This window comes from Drosophila pseudoobscura, chromosome X (assembly GCF_009870125.1).
Source record: "Drosophila pseudoobscura strain MV-25-SWS-2005 chromosome X, UCI_Dpse_MV25, whole genome shotgun sequence".
NCBI classification, from domain to species: Eukaryota; Metazoa; Arthropoda; class Insecta; order Diptera; family Drosophilidae; genus Drosophila; species Drosophila pseudoobscura.
Window position 1 is genome coordinate 47,314,505 of NC_046683.1, and position 24,620 is coordinate 47,339,124.

A 24,620-nucleotide genomic window follows, 5' to 3' on the forward strand; every position below is an offset into this window, starting at 1 on the left:
AAATAATTTATCAGGCGAGGCCACCTTTTGCTTAAAAGAGATGACCACAAGAGCACATCACGGTTGCATGAAATACCTGAAATACTTTACTTAAGTTAAAAGGCTCTTATATGAATTACTCTTTGGTACGGTGTACAAAAATCTCATATAGTATTCTAGAAGGACGGATAATCCTAAAAAATAACCATGGAGCATTAATTTTTAGACAGTGTCGTAGAGTACGGGTTGATTTCGAAACTTTAAAAGATTATATGGATTGAAGTGGATGGCCACCGCCACCCCAAGATCCAAGATTCAATGGAAAGCCCTACACCCCCTTCCACCAAAACAGATCCTCCAACAATTTCGCTGCTTATGGCAATGCGTCTTTTATTTTTGCATTTTTGATATATTTTTGTTTTGTTTTTCTTGTTTTACTTTGCATTTTTCTGTATTTTGATGTATTTATTTTTGTGTGTTGTTTGTGGGTTTTTTGTGTGTGTGGGTGTGTGTGTAAGTAGAATTTAAATACATTTATATTTATTAAGTTTAAATTTATGCTATGCACTTCGATTTGCGCTTAAAATATAAAAAAAAAATTGCACCGCTCGTTGTTGGTTTTTTGTTTTTATTTTCTCTTTCTTTACTAACTCCCTCTCGTTCTCGCTCTCGCTGTCGTTCTCTCTCTCCCTCTCTCTCTTGATTAATAGCTGTCTCCTTTCCTTTCACTGACTTAACGGTAAATGTTGGCTACGTTTAACTTTAATCTCTCGTTTTTCGGTTTGCCGTTTTCGGATATTTCCTCGATCTTCCCTAAGTCATAGACAAATTCAACTCCTCGCTGCCATTGGAGGATGGTGGTCAGAAGATCACCGTCAGAGGCCGTCGAAAGTCCGCGCCTGCACCTGCTCCACCGCCACTTGGTGCCCCACCAGCCGATGCCGTGACACCGACTCCACCCACTCCCCCAGCCCCCACGGACGCTGCACTGGCTAGCTGTCCTCCGTACTGCTGGGCGTATTGCGCGTAGTCCAGACCCACGTCGCTGGGCGAGTGCAGATGGGGTTTGGCCTCCACCACGATGCTGCCGCCACCTTCTAGCTGGGGCGTGGCGTCGCGCTCGTCCAGTCCGCTGCTGCTGTTGTTGTTGTGGGAGCTGGCACTGCCTCCTCCTCCTCCGCCTCCACCGCCACCTCCACCGCCTGCCATTAGCAACTGCTGCTGATGCTGCTGTTGCTGCTGCTGCTGGTGATGGGCGGCCGCATGCTGCTGGGCTCCGTAGATCTTCGATATGTCGAAGGCATAGTTGGCTGCCCGGTCCTGGTACATCTTGGAGTCGAAGTAGGCCTTGGTCAGCACACTGGGGTCCAGGTAGGCGCTGTAGGCAGCGGCACTCGCCTGGCTGCCGGCATTGCTCATTGCGTTGCTCAGATACGAGCTCCTCTCCAGGGCAAACTTGTCCATCTGTCCTGAGAGGGTGGCCTGTCCAGTGTGAAGAGGGGAGATTAGTATGAGATGACAACTCGATAAATATTTAATAAATGATAAATGTGGCATTTCTAGTTCCAATAGAAACTTCCAAGCAAAGTTAGCACTTTTGGTAAATCCACGCTCACGAACAGCAGGATGGTCCTTGGGCCACTCGATTTCTAGTACCCGCCAACATATTTCCGGAGAAACTACCATTGTGCAACTTGTTTACCTTTACAGCTTCCAACTTTTCCGGGTATCAGTGAACAATGCCCCGCCAAACACCTTTCCGAACCACCTCGCTATACTACATACTATCTTAATTATTCGTTACTTCTTGCGTTCCTATAGAAACTCCATTGAGCATACTCAAAATAATTCGCACTCTTTTGAACTTTATCCAGGGTTAACCACAAAGATTTGGAGTGGGATAACGATAACCTTCAGATTAGTGCAAATTGCTCAACACTTTTGTGGCTTTATTTGACCAACTAATTGTGGAAATGGCCAAGGACCAACGACAACAACCCCTGACTGCCTAGCGTCGCGTCGTGTCCTCCCCTTCAGAGCCTCCCCCACCATGCAAACGCAAACGCAAGCCCAAACCCAAACCCCCGTTCAAGCCGAAACCGTCTCAATTTAATTTTATTTGATTTGCAATACGTTTTTCATTGCTACACCAGTTGCTAGTTATTCTTGCTGTTTTTGCCGATGCTGATGCTGATGGGAGATTCGGAATGGAATGGGAGTGTAAACGGGTACTAAGTACATCTGAGGGTTGTTTCGCTTCATTTCCGTTTTGTTTTGAGTGGTTGCTGCCATGCCATGCCATGCCATGCTCTTGGCGAGGGGTTGTGCTGCGCTGCGCTCCCCTTTCTGCAGAACACTTTGCTCTGGGCTATAATTATGTTGTTAACACATCATCATCATCACCATCCTCACCATCCTCATCCTCATAGTCCTCGTCATCGTCATCGTCATCGCAGGGTTCCGCTCCCCAACTCGGAGCTCGAGTTTGTGTGCCGAGAGCGTTTTGGATTACAATTTGATTTGATTTGATTTGCACCCAATTGGGAATTAGTGTGGATTCGTAAATATTTTGATGCCTTCCAGTTACTGTGGATATATGCATTGTTTGTCTCGGCTCTGTTGGTTCTGGGTACTTATCCGCGCGGCAGTTAATTGATTTAGAGCCCGGTTATGTCTGAGTGGGTTATGTAAGATTGGTTGTGCTGTCGAGCAGGTGTGCAGTATGTGTCACTCGGTGTTTGGTCAGGGACTTTGCGTCAGCTGTGTCAACATTCGATTGCAATTGGAGAGGAAGTCCTTAGCTGCTATGGGTAACATATATCTACATGTGTTTTATTATTGATATAAGCCTAGGGAGTTCATTCTAGGGAATACCTGCACTCATAATCACTCATACATTGATGATTTTTATTGCTGATCTGTGTGCCCCAAAGCCCCAAAGATGCAACTGCTGCACAGAAACCCTCAAAGATATTGGACATTGGACACACGATCGCTTCACGTACGTTTTTAAGACTTGGCCTTCAGCGCGGCATTCCTGCTGATCGGAAAGCCATGGTCCCAAGTGCCAGCTCCAAGTTATTTTTGATTCAGAAGCTTACATCTTGTATTTGTTGGGCATTGCTTTCATCTCCCACCGCTAGAGCGCCTCCAGTTAAGTGAAATCCTGTTAACAATAGTGGAAGGAATGCTGTCAGCAATTTGCCCTGTCAGGGGTTTGGTCACCGCCCACTATGAAATTTTCCTATACGATATGGAGGGCTCCAAGCCATCCTCCATCATTCAATCAAGATTTTGTTTGGCTTAAACTTAGTCTATTATTATGGCCGAGCGAGGAGCGAGGTGTGTTATTATTAGTGTTAATGCCAGGCTTTCAACACCCGCATCGCATTTTCAACGCCACATCAATCACGGAGTCAAATAGGCTTCTGCCGCAGAATTACATACTTGCCCCTGAACAGAGTGGACAATGGCTAGCGAGAGTCATGAGTTTTAATGGGTTTTGATGGGTCTGGGACTGGGGATGGGGCTGGAGTGGTGTGGTGCTGACCACCTGAAGGAGGAATGAGGCTCTAGGCTGAAGCTATTCGTAGAGCTCTTAGCGGGTTTTAGCAGCTGTTTTAGCGGACCGGCTGAAACAGTTACACTTTGAGGACATTTCAGCTCGATCAGAAGTCCTGTCACACCTGTCCTGCTCTGTTTGTTTTTGCTCCTTGCAGGTCCGCCTGCCCTTGTTTATCACGATGAAGGGGAACCTAAGTCCGCTAAACATGTAATGACAACTGGCTGTGGCCAAATCCTTTGGCATGACATGTCAGAAAACTCAATTGGGCCAGGATGCCTGCTGCCTGCTGCCTCCTGCCTCCTGCTTGCGCTTAGTCACGGCCAGCGGACCGCATGTTTTCCGCCTTTTAAAGTGGGCGTCAGCCGTAGGAGTTTGTAATTATGTTATTAAGGTAACCCCAGCAGGGCAGCCGGGTAACCTCTATCTCCCTCCATCCCATCCCCATCTCCATCCATCGATGTATACATACTCGTACTCATACTCGTATCTGTAATTGGTCTTCGCTACCGTTCAGCATTTTTGATGGACGTGCTGGCACTTGAGAGCCCCGCGTTCCAGGGACAGGTGTGGCACGGGGGGGAAGGAGGGTGGTAAACAGAGAGAGAGAGACTCACCTGCGTCGTGGTCGGCGTCGATGTCTGGCCGAGATGGCTGCCCAGGTGATATGCAGCCGCTGTGGGACCGGGAGCGAAGTAACCGGGCGAAATGCCTGCAAGTGAAGCAAACAACCAGAGATGAGATGAGCCCGGCTCGATTCGGTTCGGTTCGGTTTGGGAAGTGAAAGAAAAAGAGTTTACAACAATTATCACTATGGATGGAGGCACAGTGGTGCCATGAGCGATGAAATGTGGGGAGTAAAATCGTTTCAAACATATTTTCTATTTATTAATTTGTATTTTTTACCCAGCTCCCTGGGTTACCCTGGGTTAATTGAATGCTCAAATTAAGAATCTCTTGAAATGTGCATTCCTATGTGAAGTCTTGTGTTGACTTTTAGCCACTGTGCAATGGCTTCTTGGAGACTTGGACTGCTTCTTTGGCTCGTTTCTGTTGGACTTCACCTTGGTGTGTGTTTAAAATAATTGCCACTCGAAATATTTGCGCCCATTGTTCGGCCAACTCTTTCATTTCTTTTAAATACAAATTTTTTCTTTCGGGGTCGCCATTTAATTGTACGCTGAATCAGCTATTTTACGTGGAAGATGAGTGCGGCCACAGAGAGAGTACGATCTGCGTATCCACCAATCTGATAGATACTCTCTGGACGGCACTCATTATCAATTGCCCTAAACGGTAGTCATCCAGCTGCTCTCTTGGCCTTTTATGGCCAAGTCGATAATTGCAGGCGCCGCTTATTGAAAAAACAACCAAATTTATTTCATTGATGGCGCTACGGGTTTGATTGAAAGAGTTGTTCGGCCCAGCCAAGACGAGCAATTAAATTTGCTTAGACAACAAAGTTTCACTATATCTGAAATCTGTATTTTCCACTCATTGAAAATTTGAAGTAGCGACGACTTCGGATGCCATGCCATCATCATTGTTATTATTATAATAGCGGATTAGGTATTTGCTCCATTGTTGTGGATCTCTTTTTTGTTTTGTAACCAAACGGAAGCTCCTATACAATTTTGTGGGATTTCTTGGGTTCTGGTCAAGTCTCAATTTAATGTTTAATGATTGGATATTATCTAAACATGAATACCTACATACGTGCATAAAATATCTTGCTTGTTCTTGAATTCCTTCATTTAAAGTATTTTATTTAGCAACAAAGCAAAACCAATTAAAGCCAATAATAATCCTCATAAAATTATAAATTCAAATACATTCCTTATACGCTTACTGTCATCCCTTTCTTTCCCTTTCCCTTCCTTTTCTCTAATTTAATAAGAACGCATATTGCATATACATATGTATATCCAAAAATTAATATAATATATGTACAAGTGCATACATATGTTTAACTAAGTAATTCCACAGTTGGTTGAACTTTCTGGTCTCTAAGTCCATATCCTTTCCCTCTCCCATCCAATAAAGGGATGGAGTGCATTGATGGGGAAGCTCGAACAGACTAAATAGACTAATTCGGTTTATTTATTACGCATTTCCTACCATTTTTATTATCATTTCCGTTGGGCATAAATCATCCAGACCCAGAACAGGGCTCAGCTGAAAGGATCAGGCACAAACTTAGACCGAGAAAACTTGCGCCGAATCGTGAGGCCTACGACGGTGGCCAGGACGGGGTGAAAGACAAAAAAACGTGACAAATGCTAATTTAAAACCTCCAACCAACAACAGAAACTACAAACACCACCCACAACTCCCCACTCTCCATTCATGAGCATGGAAAATCATGAATGGAAACTTATGCTCATGATGGTTCTTCCCTGTCCGGGTCTTCTGCTTCCTCCTCCTCACAACCCATCACTCGAATGAGTTGTTAAGCCAGGATGATGACTTCACAGTTTGTCAGTCAGCCAGTCAGATGGGTGGTTCCCGTTTCCACGCGGTTCTCTGGGTGGTGCTGCGGCTTTGACAGTGGTGTGGTTGGGGAGTGGGGTGTGGGGATAGTTTGTCATAGCACTGTTGGTTGGTACTGGTGGCTCCCCTCATATCGTGTCACATTTGCATTTGTCTTGTGTCGAGAGCTCATAAAACTCGCTTATTATTTTCGCTTAGTTTTGTGCTTTGCTTGATGAATTTTCAAGGGTCATTCTCAAGGGGTGCTTGTGGCATATGTAAATTGAGGAGAATTTATTCTGCTTTGAAATGAGTCGGTTGAAGATATTGATGGGCAGGATGGGGTTTTCGATATGTGTTTCGTAGGTGAAGCTGAATTCAGAATATTTTTAGACTTAAACACACAATATGTTCGATGCTTGTTTTAACATTTTGGGAAATTGGAATTACATATCAATTAAAAAGGGCATTTCATGGTGTCCCATTAAATGGCGTTGATTTTCTGAACAATTCGTACGTCTAAACATAAAAACATACCACACCATACCATAACATACCAAAAAATGTTGTAAAAAATAAAAATGTTATAGAAACATTATAAATGTTATAGTACTTCAAACTTTGTGTAGCCATATCATCGGGTATATCTACTCTATAGGCAAAAATCAAAAATCCTGTTAAAGGTCGTACATTTCCCTTTTCAACCCATCTATTTTAATGGATATCTACGTTGCAGATGTGGATTATAAATTATGAAAGAGCGCAGAGACAAGCAATCGTGGTTTTGATATTTTTGTATAGGAAGTGATCTATTCATTCAGGCTTACAACCTAATTTTCTATCTTGTGCAAAGTACAAAATGACTGCCGCATAGTGTAATATGTAGGTATATCTTAGCCGTTTTCGTTTGATCCAATCGAAAGCTTTCCTAATATTTGATAGGATATCTAAACCTCTAAGCTCTTAATTGATTTCTCATATAAATCTGATCCAAATTTACTCACCGGCACGTAACGCCTCCACGGGCACCGATGGATATGGCATCGGATATGGATAACCGTCGCGTCTCAGGGCTTTGGGCTTTCGTCGCGGGCGGTACTTGTAGTCCGGATGCTCCTTCATGTGCATGGCCCTAAACAACGAATATCCTTAGACATGGTGGGGGACTCTTCTCCGCATATCCAAAACTTACCTCAAACGTTTGGCCTCATCGATAAACGGACGTTTCTCCTCCTCAGTAAGTAACTTCCACTCTGCACCTGGAAGGGGATTTCATTCAAAATGGGGCTCGTTAATCCATTAGTTACATTTGGCTTAAGGGGAGGAGGGAACACTCAATGCTCTTGTCAAATTCTGGCAACAATTGAAGTGCACTCACGAGAAGCTGTCGAACATAAACATAATTCCCTACATGGGCTTGGGGCCAAAAACTTGTCTTGTCTGTGCAAGAAGGATAACAACAACTAACAATGTCGTTGTCAGTTGTCTCTTGTCTCACTCTTAGCCCATCTCTCTCTACCTCTCTATACCTCTGCATCTGCATCTGCCTCTGCCTCTACCTCTATCTATCCGTCTCTTTTCCCACCATTGTTGGCAGCCTTTGGTTCCATTCGATTCAGACGAGCTTGTGTTAACCCCAGCAGGTGGTTTTGGGTTGCCGTTGCCGTTGCCTTCATCATTCCGAGTATTTCGGGTAGGGGTCGGTCGAGCACAGGGCCGATCCTCCTTGAGGGCGTTGGCCAGGATGTGTACACATAGATACACGTGCCATACACACACACACACACATATACACAGAGACACATAAGTGGCACATAGGGTAGCTTTTGGAGTCCTACGGAGCTTCTATCCCAGCTCCGGTACAGCCATTGTGTGTGTGTGGAAATTGCAAATGTTTTTAAGTTAATGTAAAACGTTATAATGACATGTGTCATATGATGTCTGAATTGAGGGAGTGGGCACAGGGCTGGGAGACGTCACAATAATATGTGACTTCCAGCCAGTTGGGGAGTCTGCAAATTTCAAAGAGATTGGGTGGTCGTGAAAGAGAGCTTAGGCTAAATTATGGTTGAATTCTGTTTTGAGAATATGTTACGAATAAAATCTCTTCGTTGTTGGATTTCAATTCAGGGTTTTATTGTTCGATGTTTTAATGTAGAAAGTTAGGGGACGTGGTATAAGTAATAAACTACAAATAATGTGTCCAACTGTACATGCTCTACTACAGTTCTAGCTGGCCTTCAAAGGAGAACTCGGATATCCCTGTTAATGTTCGTGACAATCATATTGGAAAGTTGTATATATGTCCGAGTACATCCCATAGCTTTAATGTGTATGGATATTTGATGGTAAAATGTGGGCATTAAGATCACTTAGTCAGACATGACCATTGAAAATAAATAAGCAGCTCTTGTATGTCTTAATATTTGGCAGGGCTAGAATTATTGCACGCTGTTAGTATTACTTTCGTGAATGGCATTTGCTTCCGACCTGTGTATATGTACATTGGACTTATCATCCGCTGTAATCTTCTAAACAATTGTAATTCCCTAATCAGAAAAGAAAAACCAAGAAAATTGGGACATATTGTATATAAATTAGTTGATAAATTGCTGCTGAGCTGAATGCTGAGGGGGCTCTGTGGGTGGACAAGTCGCTAATTAGTTATAACGTGTAATTTTAGTGGCTTGTCATGCAGACACAAAGCAAGAATAATGCCACATACTCGTACTCGTACTCGTACGTGAATACATAGATGCACACATAGGAGATACAGCACACATTGTTGTGACAGGCACCCTTTATAGCCGAGAAGGAAACGAAACGAGTGTCAGACGCAGGCTTTGGCTGTGGCCCACACAGACCCACAACCAGTCAGATAAGGCAACAAAAACTATAACAATAGGCCCAATACAAAAGCTCAATTGTACAGCCAGAATCTCCTGACTCCCCTAGGCCACCCACTTATAATGGTAAAATACTAATTTATAGATACATTGACAGCGTCCCAGTCCACAGTCCCCAGTCCGCCGTCCAGGGCCAAGTGCCTTGTGCCCATCAAATGAGCAACTTCTCTGTGCTCTCCTTCTGTGGACGACACCTTCAAGAGAATGCCAGCCTGGGGATCGGAGAACAGGGAATGGGAACAGGGAACAAGAGTAGAATGGTGCCCTGGACGTTATAATAAACAAGACAAGACACAACACAACACAAGCAGAGGAAGAGGCAGAGGCAGAGTCAGAGTCAGAGGGGACGGACAGCAGGGAAAACATCTACAAGTTGAGCAGTTGAATAAACTACGAGTAAGCCCACAAAAGGATGACAATGACAATGTCTATGTTTGTCCAATGTCTATGATGTTGGCGCCCCTTGACCAAACACTGCACAAAGAAAGCTGTAGACGGGGAGGAGTCTCTGTCTCTCCCGATCTATCCCTGGCGTAATAATTGATAGGAAAAACAAGCAACGAGTATAAGTAGCAAGATGTTGCAACCTTACTGAGGCTGTTTCTGGTACAATTCTGGTACAATTAACAAGTTTTTCCGGCCTGGAAAATGCTGCACGTTAACCCACAGAGCAAATATTTAACCGCCACCGGCTCCAGTTGCAATTTACAGTTTACGAGTGTGTTTGGGGTCTGCAGCAACAATTTTCACATACGAGTAGTTGGTCAACGTTCCACGTTCCTGTCCCCCATTCACACATTGGGACACAGTCGGGCCACTTATGGGATTACTTTGCTTCTGTTCTGTTCTGTTCGGTTCTGTTCTGTTCGGGGCCCACTCATAACATGGCCAGAGATTAAATTGTTTGTCCAGCAATTTAATGCTTTGAGGGCGCTGGGAGTTTTCCCTCCTTCTGTTGCTCGACCAGTCGAAATTTGTTTTATTTGCTTGGCTTTTGTGTGGCAGAAATGCGAGACGAAAGGTTAATATCTTGGTAAATGCGGGGATAATGGGAATACTCGTATGTTACTCATTAGGCTGAAAAACAACTAACTTTACAAAATAGGATGGGTCTAAGAATATATTTTAAAGCAGGATATAACAGGATATGTTACATTACTGCCTACATATGTGGATTATATTTCCTTATTCAAATTTAAATATATATTAGGTAACTCCATAAATAAATAAAATTATTTCCATTTATATATTCTAGGTAAACGGCCCAAATTGACTAACCCTTCGGCGCATATTGATTCTGGTCATGACTGGTCCCATTGAAAAAATTGCCCCTTTATTTTGTCCGCTTATTCTTGCTCTTGATTGAGCGTACTGTAATTAAGAGTGTACCGTTTGCATACAGCCCCACAGACACAAATCCACACACAGCCACACACCTGTCAATTGCAAAGGCAGCGGCGTAACCTTCACGCCCATTCGCCCACTCACCCACCCCTCCAGAGACCTCTTTTCTTTTCTTCGAAAGCTTTTCCAATTGCAAACTAATCAATTGTTTGCATTTTATTGTGCAACAAAAGGTTCTCGATGGAGCAGCGGAGGGGGCAAAAAGGCTTGAGTTCAACCTTTTGTGCGTCCCAAGCCAAGTCTCTTCTTCTTCCACGAGTATGCCATTGTTCCGTTCCGTTTCGTTCAGTCAGTCATTCAGTCATTCATTCATTCAGTCGTTCAGTCAGTCTAACTGTTCATTCATCTAGCTCTCCTTTTGCTTTGTCTGGCATTATTTAATATTCCCGCAGGAACAGAAACAGCAACGCCACGCAACGAATGAAGGAGCAGCAGCTTTGATTAAAAATAAAGAAGATTGCTGATTCGACAGGTTTTTCAATTATTGTTGAAATAAAAAAAGCAAAGAAAATGAAAACAAAAACAAAAAACAGTTCGGCAATGAAAAGGAAAGGAGGAACAAGCTTTTGATACCCTGGGAAATCGATCGATTCTACATATGCCATTTTATTTTTATTAAATTTATACCAGATCAGTTGTCAGTCTTTCAAGGTTTTCTAACAAATATTTCAATATTTCCCTTGGAGTCTACGGTGGGATTCGACTATATCCGATGTGTCCCTTATTTTAAAGAAAAAAGAAATAACTCTGGAGTTATACCTTCCAAATCTATATTTAAGGTAGATTTTCCGAAAAGATCTGATTGTTGTTATTGCTGTTGTCGCCTTTTGTTGCTGCTGCTGCTGCCGCTGTTCTTGCTTTTGTTGGTAATTCAAATTTCCAGACAGTAATTAATGACAGTTACAATTTCAATTAAGCCCGGGCGCAACACAGAATTGTTTTCTATAACATTCACTTCGTTGTTGAAGTTTTTTCCATCTCATTCACAGTGTTTTTTTTCGCATTCTGCCCCGTTTTTGTTGCATCTTTTGTTGGGCTCTGTTTTTGTTTCTGTTTTGTATAATAAAATAAATGGCATCGCCGGCGGCAAACGGTGGCGGTGACGGTAACGGCGTCGGAGGCCGAGCCTGAAGAGGCCTCTCCACAGTTGCCAGTCCTTCTCTCTCTCTCTCTGTCTCTCTTTCTCTATCACACACACACCCTGTCTTTCCCATACACAAACACACACACACTTGTTATCTCTGTCCCTTTCTGCCCTGTGTATGTGTGTGTGGTGAAAAAGTAGCTTTCGCGCCGCCATTTTTTGTGGCGCCTTTGTCTATGCCACAGTTTTTTCCACTTCCTCCTTTTCCGCCCACTTTTGTGCCTTTTTCTGTTTGGCAATTTTTCTCATAATGAGCACAATTTTTTGTTGCTTTTGTTGCCGCTGAATTATTCATTTAATTGAATGCTGGCTCAACTTTTCTCAAGTGCTAAAAACTCTGACATTTTGTGTAAATGTGGCAAATGTTTGCCTTTGCTTTCTTTTTTTATATTCCCATTATTTTGCTGATTTAATAAATTGTTGTTTCGGTTTTGTGGTGTAATGAAAGTTTTGAAAATTCTCCTCGACATTATTAATGGCATAGAAGAAGTGCCAAATTGAGTGAAAGCAGGTGAAAGGAGAGACCAGAGAAAGGTGGTAAAGGAAGAAAGGATGCTTTTTTTTTGAGCGCTACAGAAATTTTACTTTTGTGAAATATGTATTTCCATTCGAAACTTTACAGTTAGAAATGTATCTATTCATCGAATATGTGTCTACGTTCAAGATTTTGTATAGATTATTCGTTCATTGGGAAGCTATCAATATTTCTGGAAATATTTGAGAGCTTTCGAATATACGAGTATGTACCTACATTTATGTATGTATGTATGTGCTCGTTGGAGAACTGTGTAACGCATAAAAAACAATCTTTAAAATTTGGGATACTTTTTTGTTGTCAAACCTTGTTGATGCCAATCCAGTTCTGTCCCAGTCCCACTCCGTCCCACTTTCCACCTTTGCCACAAAAGAATTTTGGCAGCACCCCTCCCATTAGTCCTCTCTCTTTCTCTCTAAACAAACTTAACAAAGACTGCAACTGACAGCAAATATTACACAGTGAAGAAGAGGGAGAACGAGAGGAAGAGCAAGAGGGAGAGAGGGAGAGGGAACTGTCAATTCGCATAATGGATTTGCCAAAAAAGCAGAATAAAAAGGAAAATGTGAAGAGCCAACAAAGCTTTCAGCCGAACACAAGAAAAATCGAAAATAATTCGAAACTGAAGTTTGCTTCCTAAATTGTATTTAAGTTTTCTTTTTCTCATCGATATGTTTACGTGAACCCTTAGATAAGGGGAATCGGAGCGGGCCCAGCCCCAAGTCGAAAAAGCTATTTGGCTGAAAGGAGCCAGAGCCAACCCCTTTTGTTTGAGTCCTTCAAGTGCAGCGAATTTCCTGCCGCTGTTGCTCTTTGGTTCGCTCAACTGAATGGCAAGTGAGTCGCATTTAATTTGCTTTTGTTTTGGCCCGAACAATGGTTAAATAAAAATGCAAGAAAAAGTCATTTAACAAGTGCTTCAGTGGGGGATTGAGAAGAGAGAAGGGAACCCGGCGTGGAGTTTTATTATACAAATTTTTGCAGAAAAATGATCCAAGATGAGGTCGATGACGATGAGGATGAGTTTGATTATTGCTATCGCTGTTATGACAGCACCCACAGAACTGATTAGTGTTTCCTTCCCCTTCATTCCCTTCCAGACCAGCCCCGACCCGACCCGACCAGACCAGTCCAGATTCGATTCGATTCTCATATAATATGCATGAGCTGATCGAAAAAGGTAGTCTAGGCACAGGCATTGTTATGCTAAAGAACTCGCCTGCCTGTCACTTGCCACGTGTCGGATTGAAATTGAATTTACTGCCCGAAAAATGCACGCCCAAAGACCCAAGACCCAAGACCGAAGACACGATAAGACCAGCCCGGGATTAGCTCTCCCCCCTCTCTCCCGATCCGAAGAATAAACTACTTAACTTTGCAACTAGTTAAGCGGGGCGAGACAAAGCCCTCAAGAGGCCAGGGCCGTGATTTGGCAAACCTAAGCGGGTGGGTGGCATACTCAACTTGCGGGAATCCAAATCCCAAACACAAGCCCAAGCACAAGCCGAACCCCTTCTTCCAGCCATAATCAACAGCTTCCTCCTCGTGGCTGGTGTGTGCTGCCGCTCTTCCTGCTCCATTGTTTGACAGCCGCTTGTCACTTTTGACAGTTGCGCTGAGTACCGGAGTTAAGGCGGGAGTTTTTTTTGGTTTGTCATTGTCATTGTACAGTACAGTATTACGTTGATTAGTTTAACTTGCATAAGAGGTCGACACATACACATAGACATACAGATACACATACAGATAAAGAGAAAGAGAGGCAGGAAGATGGAGCGAGAGAGACCATTCCATGGTGAGTGGGTGCGAGAGATTGGCAGGTCGTGTGCCGCATTTTAATTTCGTTTTGTATTGCCTCATCCTTTGTCTTCAGATTATATCCATTTCGAGGGCAAAATGTTGCCACCAGATAACCGAGATTTTTGTGGTTTGTGTTACACACAACAACAACAACAACAACAATAAAGAAGCGAAGTTGAAGTGAGCTTAGCTTGTGATATGAATGCATAGTTTGTTTATTCTGGAAATAACAGCTTTGAAGCGGGCACGACAAAACTATCCATTTGTTAAGGAGAATGGTACTTGTTCTGAAGGAATACAAGCGATAAAATTCCAATGAGTTGAAGGAATTTTAATGTAATAATATACTAGCCTCAACTACTTTCATCGTAAATTCAACTAACTGCAATATCTTCTACGAGTACGAGTATATTATCATTTTGAATGGACTCATCGTTAGATATTACTTACCCAGCCTCTTGGATATCTCTGAGTTATGCATTTTGGGATTATCCTGAGCTATTTTACGCCGCTGCAGACGCGACCAGACCATAAAAGCATTCATCGGACGTTTGATGTGCTCCTCGTTCTGGCGCTTCGTTGTGTTCTGGATCATCAGGCTGAAGAATACATCGCTGGAAAATGATTGAAATTGAAATTAGTTGTTTGTCTGGCCTCCCCATTCCGCAATGGAGTCTGTGTCCCCATTCCATCCCATCCCCATCCCCATCCATTCGCTCACCTGGCGCTGCTGCCACTGTTCATGAGGGTGCCCATATTCTGGTGCAGGTTGCTGATGGGCGAGGCCTGTGAGTTGTGGTGCAGATGGGCGGCGGCTGCGGCGGCCATCACGCTGCTCGATGCACTGGACGCGGATCCGTGGTGTGCGGCACTGCTGTGGTGATTGCTACCAGAGGCAGCCCCACTTGCAGACAGGTGCGAGCTGCCGTTACTGTGGGGCTGGTGCAACGACTGAGCCTGGCTGTGGCTGTGGCTGTGGTGGGACGAGGCAGACGACACCGCCGGCTGACTGTGGGAGGACGATGTCTGCTGCTGTTGCTGCTGCTGCTGTCCTGCCTGATGGTGTTGGTGCAGCTGGGAGTGGTGATGGGCCAGATGCAGGGCCGAGTGGGGATGCAGGCCGCTCAATCCACTCGATCCGTTCGGCGAGCCGTTGCTGCTGTTGCTGCTGCACTGATGGTGCTGCTGCTGCGATTGCTGGTGCTGATGGCCCAGCGCCAACTGCTGACCGTGCAGGTGGTGGGCGTGGGTGTGGCTCTGATCGGCCTGCTGGTGGTGCTGCTGCACGGCAGCTGCCAGTTGTCCGAGGTGGTGCGATCCGCTGCCGGAGCTCACGGAGCTCAGGTGACTCTGAAGTGGATGGGCTAGCGATAGGCCGGTGAGCGACAGGTGTGTGGATAGACGTTCCATCATATCGCAGATGGAGCTGGGGGCTCTCTGTGGGTGCTGTGTGTCTGGTTACTCCCGGAACTGGTGTCAGAGGTGATGTGGCAAAGTTGATGTCTTGAGCTGAGGAAATGGAAAGATTCGGTTAGTATTCCTCCTACGCAGATCTTATGAATCGTTCTTATGAAGTATTCGCCCCGTGTGGCCACTGTAACTGGATGGAGGCCAAACTTTAATCATCACAAATTATCGTCCATTGCTTGTTAAACAATGGTTTAATTTCCCATTAAATTTCATCTCCTTCCACTTTCAGTCATTTATAATTAGTATATTCCTGTTTGGCCAAGCAAGAACCCAACAAGTTGCCCCTGGAATCTTTGTTAATCAATTAACTAATTGATTTGAGCTTTTAAAAGTATGTCGTCTGTGCCCATTCTTCGGAGACAGAGAAACAATGCGGAATGGCCCGGCGGAATGGCAATGGCAATGGCAATGGACCGGGACCTGCCCCAGAGCCACTTGCGAGCCGCGCTGGCGGTTGCCACCTCAACTCGACCGAAATTGGATGCGAAACCTTTCCACTCGCCCATTGTCCGGGCCAAATGTCAACCCTTAAAGCCGTGTGGGATGCATGCGGCATCAACAGCTACAGCAACAACAACACAGCGACAGCGACACCGACAACGGAGACGGAGACGACGTCGTCCATCCTTTTCATTATGCGACGGGGCACTTGAAAACCATTTCTTTCCCATTTTACTTTTTGTATTTTATTTTTCCACCCAAGCTGCTTGTTTTGGACATGGGTGAGAAGCGGCTGGGGGATGGGGAGCGTTGATAGGCTTCACTTTTAGGGCTTTTCAATTCCACATGTGCGTGCATTATAAGCGGGATTTACGTGGTCCACTTGATGCCCCGCTCCTTCCTTAATGTGTTAAATGCGGTGAGGTGGGAGTGGGAGAGGAAAAGGGTCAAGAAGCCAGCGTCCGGCTAAACGCTTTCAATTTGTTTAATGGTCCCTTTCGGATTCAGATTCGAATACGAATTCGGAGCGTATCTCGAGTACAATCGAGTGCGGGCGTGCCGAGGACATATGCCACATGTGAGCACTCATTCGATGGCCCGCTCTAAACTCGTATGCCTTGCTCTTTGGCTCGCATTATCCCCGGCAAATGTGTCATCTGCAGTGGATATTTGCATAGAAAGGAGACCAGAGAGTGGTCCGAACTCGAGCTGGAAGGATAAGGTTGGCTGTCCATTTCGGCAGCGATATTTCCAAGCAATTAAGTTGGCTAGCAAGTCCACACATTGAGGAATACTTCTGTGTGAGTTCCTGTGAAGATAAACCTAAATTAAAAAGCATTCTTTTATTAAGTAGCGATGACTGACTGTTTCAATTTTCTTTATTTTGCGAGTTTTGTTATTATTGTTTCGAATATTAAATACTTGAAAATAAACTCAACTGTTCAAGCTTCCATTTTAATTGCCGTTTATTTTTGAGCAAGTTTATAAACGATACGATACATAATATGTACATAAATAAATTGGATTTTTGCTAATAAGCTGTGCCAAATATTATCTTCATATATTGGAAGTACTGCTGTAAACATGTAAAAGAGTTTCATTTATGTTTTACTTATATTATTGATTTACTAGGGAGCAAGCGCCCCGCTTCAGACGACTACGACGACCTAAATCTATCTTATATCATATGTATACTGAGGCTGCCTTGGCTTTATTTATTATGTCCAGGTCTAAATCCCCACTTCCACTATGGTCGAGTATTATATCATTTAACGATAAGCGAATAATTAATCTTTGGGGAAAAATGGAGCTAGTACATGCAAATTTCCTTGTCATGATTTTCAAAGATTTTCGGCGTGGATTTTCGATCAACTTGGTTAAACTTTTGGTAATGGCACTGCGAAAGACTGGTAAAACGAAAAAAATAGATTCTTTGCGGAATTGGCTATGCCCGTGTCGTCATATGACACGCCATGAGAAAGAGGTGTCTTTGGGTATTAGATAATTAGATAATAATTTGACATTCACTATTAAATACTGCCACGGTAGCTCAAATCACGATTTTAACATCGCAACTGGTGACGAATCAGAGATATATCAATTTGATTCCGAAAAACAACAGCAGTGCTCATGAGTGTTTTAAAGCGAATCAAATGACTAAAATTGTATCGAGATTGTATCGAGGATCCTTTTCAAGCCAAATGGTGGCCCGTTCTTTTGTTTTGAAACGGCTTTGGTCAACGACAATTGGTCATGTCGCAAATGTCAATAGAGAAAAGAAGGAAGCTCAATTGTGGGGGGTAAACAACCATTTTTTGGGCGGAAGTTTATGAAGAATTGGGGAAACCAACCTCCAAACACGGATAGATCTTTCCTTTGACAATCCGAAGAATACCACCCAAAATATCGAATGATGGGGTAATCTGACTTGAAGACACATAATGCCATCTTATTGTTCCTCGCTATTAACAAAAAATTGAGTGGTCAACGATTTTCGATGCCGAATGAAGCTGATTAAGCTTTATTTTAGAGATACTTCCTTCAGAGTTCCAAAATAACTGCGAAAATAGGTTAAAACTTTTCAAAATGCGTTATCATCTTCCTGGAGAATATTTGTAAAAGCAGTGAAATCATTTTCAAGGTTTTCTTGTTGGTCCTTCACTATAAGGCTACGTATATAAAAGCCAGCACACGTATTATTATCTGTATATTTTCCCCAGTTTATATTCCTTAAAATAATAATACTATTATAATCTTTTGGACCCTATTTGACTCTATTCACCCCAACAAAAGCACATATAGTATATTTTATTGATCGCGATGCAAAAACTGCAAATCTTCTTTGCAGAAAATGTGCATCAGTTTTTTAGTTATGCCTATACCATTGCTCAGATATAACGCACCTTGCCTTTCTAGCCCTAATTATCTTGAACACTCTTATTTGTATTTTGCACAATATCATTCACCTAACACAGTAATAAACGGTAGAAATCTATTCTCTGTGCAAAATTTTGTTTTTATTTGTCAAAAATCGATCGATTTGCACGGGTATTACAGTTTTCAGCCGTGGAATAAATCATTATTCTCTTGTTTTTACCGAATTCAAGCCATTCCAGCCCCGTCTGCACAACATACGAGCACGAGTATGGCTACCGCAGACTGTACGACAATTAACTGGTCAAGTGACCATGGACCATTCATCTTTATCTGTCCGACTCTGTTGTTTTCTCTTGGTGTCGGATTGCGCCTACCATTTCTCTAGCTTTCCCTCTCTCTCGCTCTCTCTGACTCTTTCTCTGTGTGTCTTTCTCTTTCTGTTCAGCTCTGTTCATTTGCATTCTTGGCCCATGAACAGCTTCGTGGTCAATAACTTGTGTTGGGCTATGCGAGGCGACATCTGCACTGCTTCCGGGCATTACCGCGTGGTGTTAAAGTAAAAATTGCCCAGGCATGCGTATTAAGCATGAAATTTATTTAAAAACGAGAAAAAGAGGAGCAGAAGTAGGAGCTGCAGGAAGGGGAGCCTTGGGACACGCATGGCTCGCATTTGTAATCCTTATGGAGTGCAAACAAATTTCTGTGTTGTCAAGTTGCCTTCTTTTCTTTTCATTTCGTATCGTATCGCATCGTATCGTTTCTCTTCCCTTTTCTTTTCTGTTTGTTGCAGTTGCAGTTGCAGTTGGTGGTGCAGTGGTGCACCACAGGGCCACCATCTGAGGCGACGGTTGCACCACCAGCTGTGCACAAATTGCACTCCAGATATTTTTATTTGCTGTGAATATGGCAAGCCAAAGAGCTTCTTCTTTTATTTAATCGTCTTCTTACGAGTATATATCTACATATACATAAAATATATATCTGATATTTTTTTTGTAACGGAAACGTAACCGTTAAGCGGTTATAGCGTGGGCCTGCAGAGCACTGCATACATTCCTTGGGTGTTAATCTAGTGGCCTTAATAGATAACCCAGCAGATATTTTATGTCTGGCCTTTCATATGGAGATCTTTTTTCCTCCTCTTTTTTTTCGTATCTCAGTAGGAGTAAAAATTAACCCGATGGCCACTTGAGTTTCGGGGGCTATCCTCCATCCACAACCCCCCATCTCCCATGCCCAATCCCCCATCCACCAGGCATGCCTTGTTGTAGCTGCTTCTCGTTCATTTGTTCATCCGTTTGTTGGTGTGTCAAACAAGAATTATGATCGGCTTAGCCACATGCTGAGCCGAGCTGGAAGAGGAGCTCGTTCGCTGCTTTGCCCCAAGAGGAGTCGCGGAGTCTCCGCAGTCGGAGAATCTCAATACAGGTAGAGCTTTAAGTGTCTCCACTTTGTGTTGAAATGTATCGCATCGTGGCCATTCCCATTCGGTACCAATTCCCAATCCCACAGTCCCTCCATTCAAAAGTGTCTCTTGGCCGCCTGCTGGGCCCGGTCTTCTGCTGGGGCCCTAAGCCGCTGGGCCCCCTAATGTTTGTAATTAAGAACTTTCACACTCGCAACAATCGCCTCGTAAATGTATCTCTCCCTACCTCGATTCCTACCATCGTTTCCCTGCCCTTCCCACCCCTCCCTCTCTTGTGGGTATGGCTCTGGTTCAGTGTCAAGTTCGTGCCAAGGGCAATGAAGATACTGATACGGATTCGAGTACAACCGAATATTAATTAGAATTCTTGGCCGGCCAAAACCAGCTCTCGTCTAAAATATATGTGAATTAATGTTATTGAATAAATAGGTGGCCCAGACAATGGGACTCGCATAACATCTGTTCCGCTCGCAATTATTTGGCTTCGATAAGAGACGCAAAATAATTTCACAAAATTCTATTTGCACAATTGTGTTTGTCCTCCCATCAGATGGATATTGCCTTTACCCTCTTTCTCTTTCTCATTCCCTAATAAGTTTTTCTTGTTCTTGTTTGCTCTACAGTTCCACAATTCCATAGTTCCAAAGTCGAAGGAAGCGTCACAAGGGACGTCACATTCAATTCTTCTGGCCAATTTTTTTTCCTAAAATTTTGTGCAAATATTAATTCACATACAAACATATTTTCTTTCTATTATTGGCTCTAATTGCGTCATTCCATTTCTCTGGGGTTTTTGACTTTGAACATTCCTCAACATAGTTTTTGGGTTATACACAGTTGTTTGGGTTGCTTGAGATACCCCATCAAAAATTAAGTTAACCAAACAGCTTTGGATGCTTCGATTCCCTTCGAGGGCAGCAAGAGAACTTGATTTAATTCAAGTGGAAGATCGAAAGCAAAAGTAAACATCAGTCGAGTGGAGCCACAAAGATACCGACCATGATGTAGCAGAAAAAGAAAAGAGGAAAATCCTGAAATTATCCAAACAATGAAATCTGTTGATTCTGCTTGTATGGTAATCTCTCCATGTTCAATGTTTACCTAATTGATGGTCATATAAAGATTTTAATTTCAGAATTAAATCATACCTTAGAGAAGCGGAAAAAAGTCTCAAAATGTTATATCTTTTTAATAATACGAGCTCCGATGCCACTGGAGTATTTGGATTTCACCAAAGTGGTTTGTGCTATGCTAATTCTGTAAACTTTGAAAAGAATTTGATGTATTTCTGATTTGGTTGAGATTAAGCAATGGGTGCGATCAGGGATATGTAAGTGTTGGGTTTCTTACGATAGTGCTGGTGAACGCACATGATTAGTGAATTTGATGAATGAATTAATGCATCAGATTTACAGAAATGGATCATAAAAATAATACGATCCCTTTTCATGATGCATGATGCACTGCTGTTGGCTTATATCGATAACTGACATATCGATTAAAATAGGCACTCGAAAATAACCACGCTAATAAAACATCATGAATATAGCTCAAATACTACCCTTTTACGAAGAATTATACCAATTTGAGGGGTCCGTTTTTTTGGTGCGAGCCGAATATAGTTACGACGGTTCGATAGTAAGGAATGTAAGGAATGTTACGCGTTCACCACTCGAGATACGATATGACACCTTATACATGATACATTGTGCTGGTGAAAAGCAATCATGTAATTCATCTAGTTTCTTCGGGCCATTGCTGAGTAAGAAGTGTTTTGATTCTAGTATATATGTATGAAGAAATCTATCTAGATCCCTTCTTTTAAGGAGCATGTTTAATCGATTTTTTGTACGAAGGGATGGGTTTTCTTCTTTGAGAATTTCTATTGATGGAGAGATCATGTACTGAAATCTGAACAATCAAATCGCTTCTAAGTTTCTAAATGCGTTTCTCTGGAATTCTGTTATACGTTTTCCAAGTCACAAGGGCGATGTCTGGTTGCCTTAGTCCCTGGCCTACATATATACTAATTACTCGTTAGTTTGGTAATGTATCCGTCCTTTATTTTTATAATACCTTACAAATCAAGCGCAGTCTTACCTTGGAAAGGTCTGCATTTCCTTTGTATTTCCCGCTTTTCCGGCGATGTGAATCAAGCAATCGATGCCACCATATACACAGAATACATGTACATATGTATATATGTATGTATATACTACCAAATCATCTGGTTAATATTTGTTTATGGTTTTTTGTTGTTGTTTATAGATTCCACTCTCTCTGACATGCCATAAAATATTGAATTTGTAGACTTTTATGATCTTGAGCTGTTTCTGTTGTTTCTGTTTCGTAACCGAATCTGTTTGTCGAACACTTTACATATGGGATATCACTAGTTTATGTTGATTTGTGTGCTGTTTGCTTTCCATTCATTGATAAGATACTTATGGATCGTCTTCTTCTGGTTATTGTTATACTGGGGGATTCGATTCTATGAAGAATGAAGTTTGTTTGATTTGAAGTTTAACGAGAAAAAAAAGTAGCTTAGGATTTCACGACTATGTGTGTTCTGTTCGATTTTTATTTGGGTTTGTTTTGATGAGGAGCACTTTAGTGAGCATAAAACCTTATATTGTTTGGGGTTTTTCGTATGCAGAGACCACTGTTAGGATTAAGTTTTATTGGAAATTATGGGAATTTCGTGTTAAGTATAACAAAAAAAAAACACGTTATAAACACTGAAAATAAGTTAGCAAAATTATGAAAATTTCTTGAAGTTTGCTGTTATTTTTTTTGATACAATATATGTTTTTTGCGAGGGGCTTTAACCGTCGCTGCTGGCGCTGCTTCTGTTGCTGTTGCCGTTGCTGGTCGATGGCTCTTGGCCAGTTGCTGCATCTAAGCGCGCTTTGGCGGCTATTCAACGGATACGTTCCGACGCGTAACTAAAAACTTGGCGCGCGCTCTCTTAGCCCACACGAGCCAAAAACGAGTCACGGCCCCGGCATAGGCATTGGCCAAGAGGGGATCGGACTGGGGCAGAGTGGGGTCTCTGTTCGGCGACAGCTGCTGCTGCTGCTGCTGGTGGTTCTGGTGCTGCTGCTGCTGCATCGCCGTCTATGTAACGTTTTTGCTCAACACACACATACATAGGCACACATATCCACATCTACCTAAGCAGGCACGACAAAATCCTCTCAGAAAAGCGAAACTTTGGCTCCGCTCAAAGCTTGTGCTCTCTCTCTCTCTCTCTCTTGCTCCCTCGCCAGCTCGGAACAACTTTTTTCGCTTCCAAAGCTTTCTTTCTTATTGGTTTGATACGAACTCTTCATAGAGGAATCTGAATGATAAGAACAGCTCACTAAAGAGAGCAACATTTGCATGCTGGTATTAGTTAGAGAGCGAGAGAGAGTGTCAGGCAGCCAGGTGACATTTCGGTGAAGAAAAAATAACACAAAATAAAAAATGTAAAACGGCTAAAAAGACCCAAACCAGAAGAGAGACAGGGACAAGCAAAGCCGGAGAGTCAAGGAAAGAGACAGAGAGCGAGCGAGAGCTCCAGAGGGAGGGCGACAAGCACGAGCAGGTGTTGCGTTGGCGTGCGAGTGGGACCACTCTATCAGCCCAGCATGGCGACTATAGCCATTGCACTCTATAAGACAGAAGCTAACTGGATCCGGCTTGGCCTGGCCCACGGTGGGCGTTTCCAATTCGAATGCTTCTGGTTGGGGAAGGTTTCGGATTACATGGAACTGAACCGAGGGGCAGCCCAGGCAGCGATAGTGGGGTGGCGTTGTGGAAGGGGATGTCGTGTCCCACCATTGGGAGTGAGCTTTTTGGGTGGTGTTTGTCGACTATTTACCGTTCTCAAAAAAAGAAGAGGATGAAAAAAAAAACAAACTATCGAAAGCAAAATCAACTAATCTTAATGGACATTCATTTCTGAGCATTGAACAGAACACTGATGGTGACATCTTGCCCCAGCATTGACATTGCCTTCGTTCTGAAGGTGTTCCTTGGCTAATTTCTAGAATTTTAAGGCACCACATTTAACAGGCAGAGAACATTGAGGGTACCTACCGAACCTACAGATGTACAATTATGGTATGTAAATTTTGTTTTACTGTTTTATGGATAGTTCTTACATACTTTTACATGTAGTATTTGATAGAAATTAGCCCATGTGTGGTTGCATTATGTTTTATTACAGATATATCTAAAAGGAGGAAAGGCACAGTTTCCAAGAAGATCAAACTGATGGCGTTGTGAGATTTTTGATTGAGCTGAATAGTTCCCAAAGTATTTTAAAAAATTATTAAACATGAGAGGAAAATTTGTAGATATATGCATGTATGTATATCAATCAGAAATGGGTCCCATTTACTTTTTTAAGTGGAGTTAAATTTCGGAAAAATCATAGGATCTATGTACATGTCTGTATGTATATGTATATTTCCGAGCCCCCACTGTCAAACTTTTCAGCTCTCTGCAGGACTTGCTTCAGCTTTGTATCATGGCACCGCAGAATTTACCCCTTCAGAAGGGATCTACGAGTACTATTGCATTTGCCATGTCTAGAATATTGTTGTGTCAATTTCCTTTGGTGTTGGTGGTGTTGCCACGACAACAACCACTCCGGCACTCCACTCCTGACTCCACCACTCGCATTTTGTCCGCATTGTTTCAGAGCTTTTTGTGTGAGTGACTGGGTCCTGGGTCCTGAGTCCTGGACAGGCAGGAGCATACTCGTAACGCAGGTGTTGCCATTGTTTTTGGGGCGGTTTTTAGCGCATTTTGATTTCCATTCATTTTGTCGAGTCGAGTTTTGTCGTCTGGCACTTGGGTTTCATTTTAATTAACAACAAACTAATGACAAATACAAACAGACTTGGTATACCAGTCATAAAGCTCATAAAAAGTACCTGCAAACACTCTAATTTAATTTGACTCTAATGACCTAAGCTTATCTCATACGAAAAATGGTGCTAGAGAATCTGCCAATGGGAGAGATGGCAAATGCTGGCTGTCTTTTTGCCAATTGTCAGTCAACAATTGCAAGTTGAAGACAATGGGGCACATTTTTCCAACTCTTCTCCTAGCTTGGCGAC

General features: G+C 42.9%; 1 protein-coding gene across 1 annotated transcript; it reads right to left on the minus strand.

Annotated features, from left to right (window-relative positions):
• Positions 1 to 343: 343 nt before the first annotated feature.
• Sox21b (SRY-box transcription factor sox21b) lies at positions 344 to 22,570 on the minus strand. The gene is made up of 7 exons (XM_002134895.3): positions 21,613 to 22,570; positions 14,521 to 15,308; positions 14,250 to 14,413; positions 7,203 to 7,269; positions 7,015 to 7,142; positions 4,159 to 4,253; positions 344 to 1,461 (listed from the first exon to the last, which is right to left on the minus strand). The coding sequence occupies exons 2-7, from the start codon at positions 15,210 to 15,212 to the stop codon at positions 841 to 843; spliced, it is 1,767 nt and encodes a 588-aa protein (XP_002134931.3). The 5' UTR covers positions 15,213 to 15,308; positions 21,613 to 22,570; the 3' UTR covers positions 344 to 840.
• Positions 22,571 to 24,620: the final 2,050 nt, after the last annotated feature.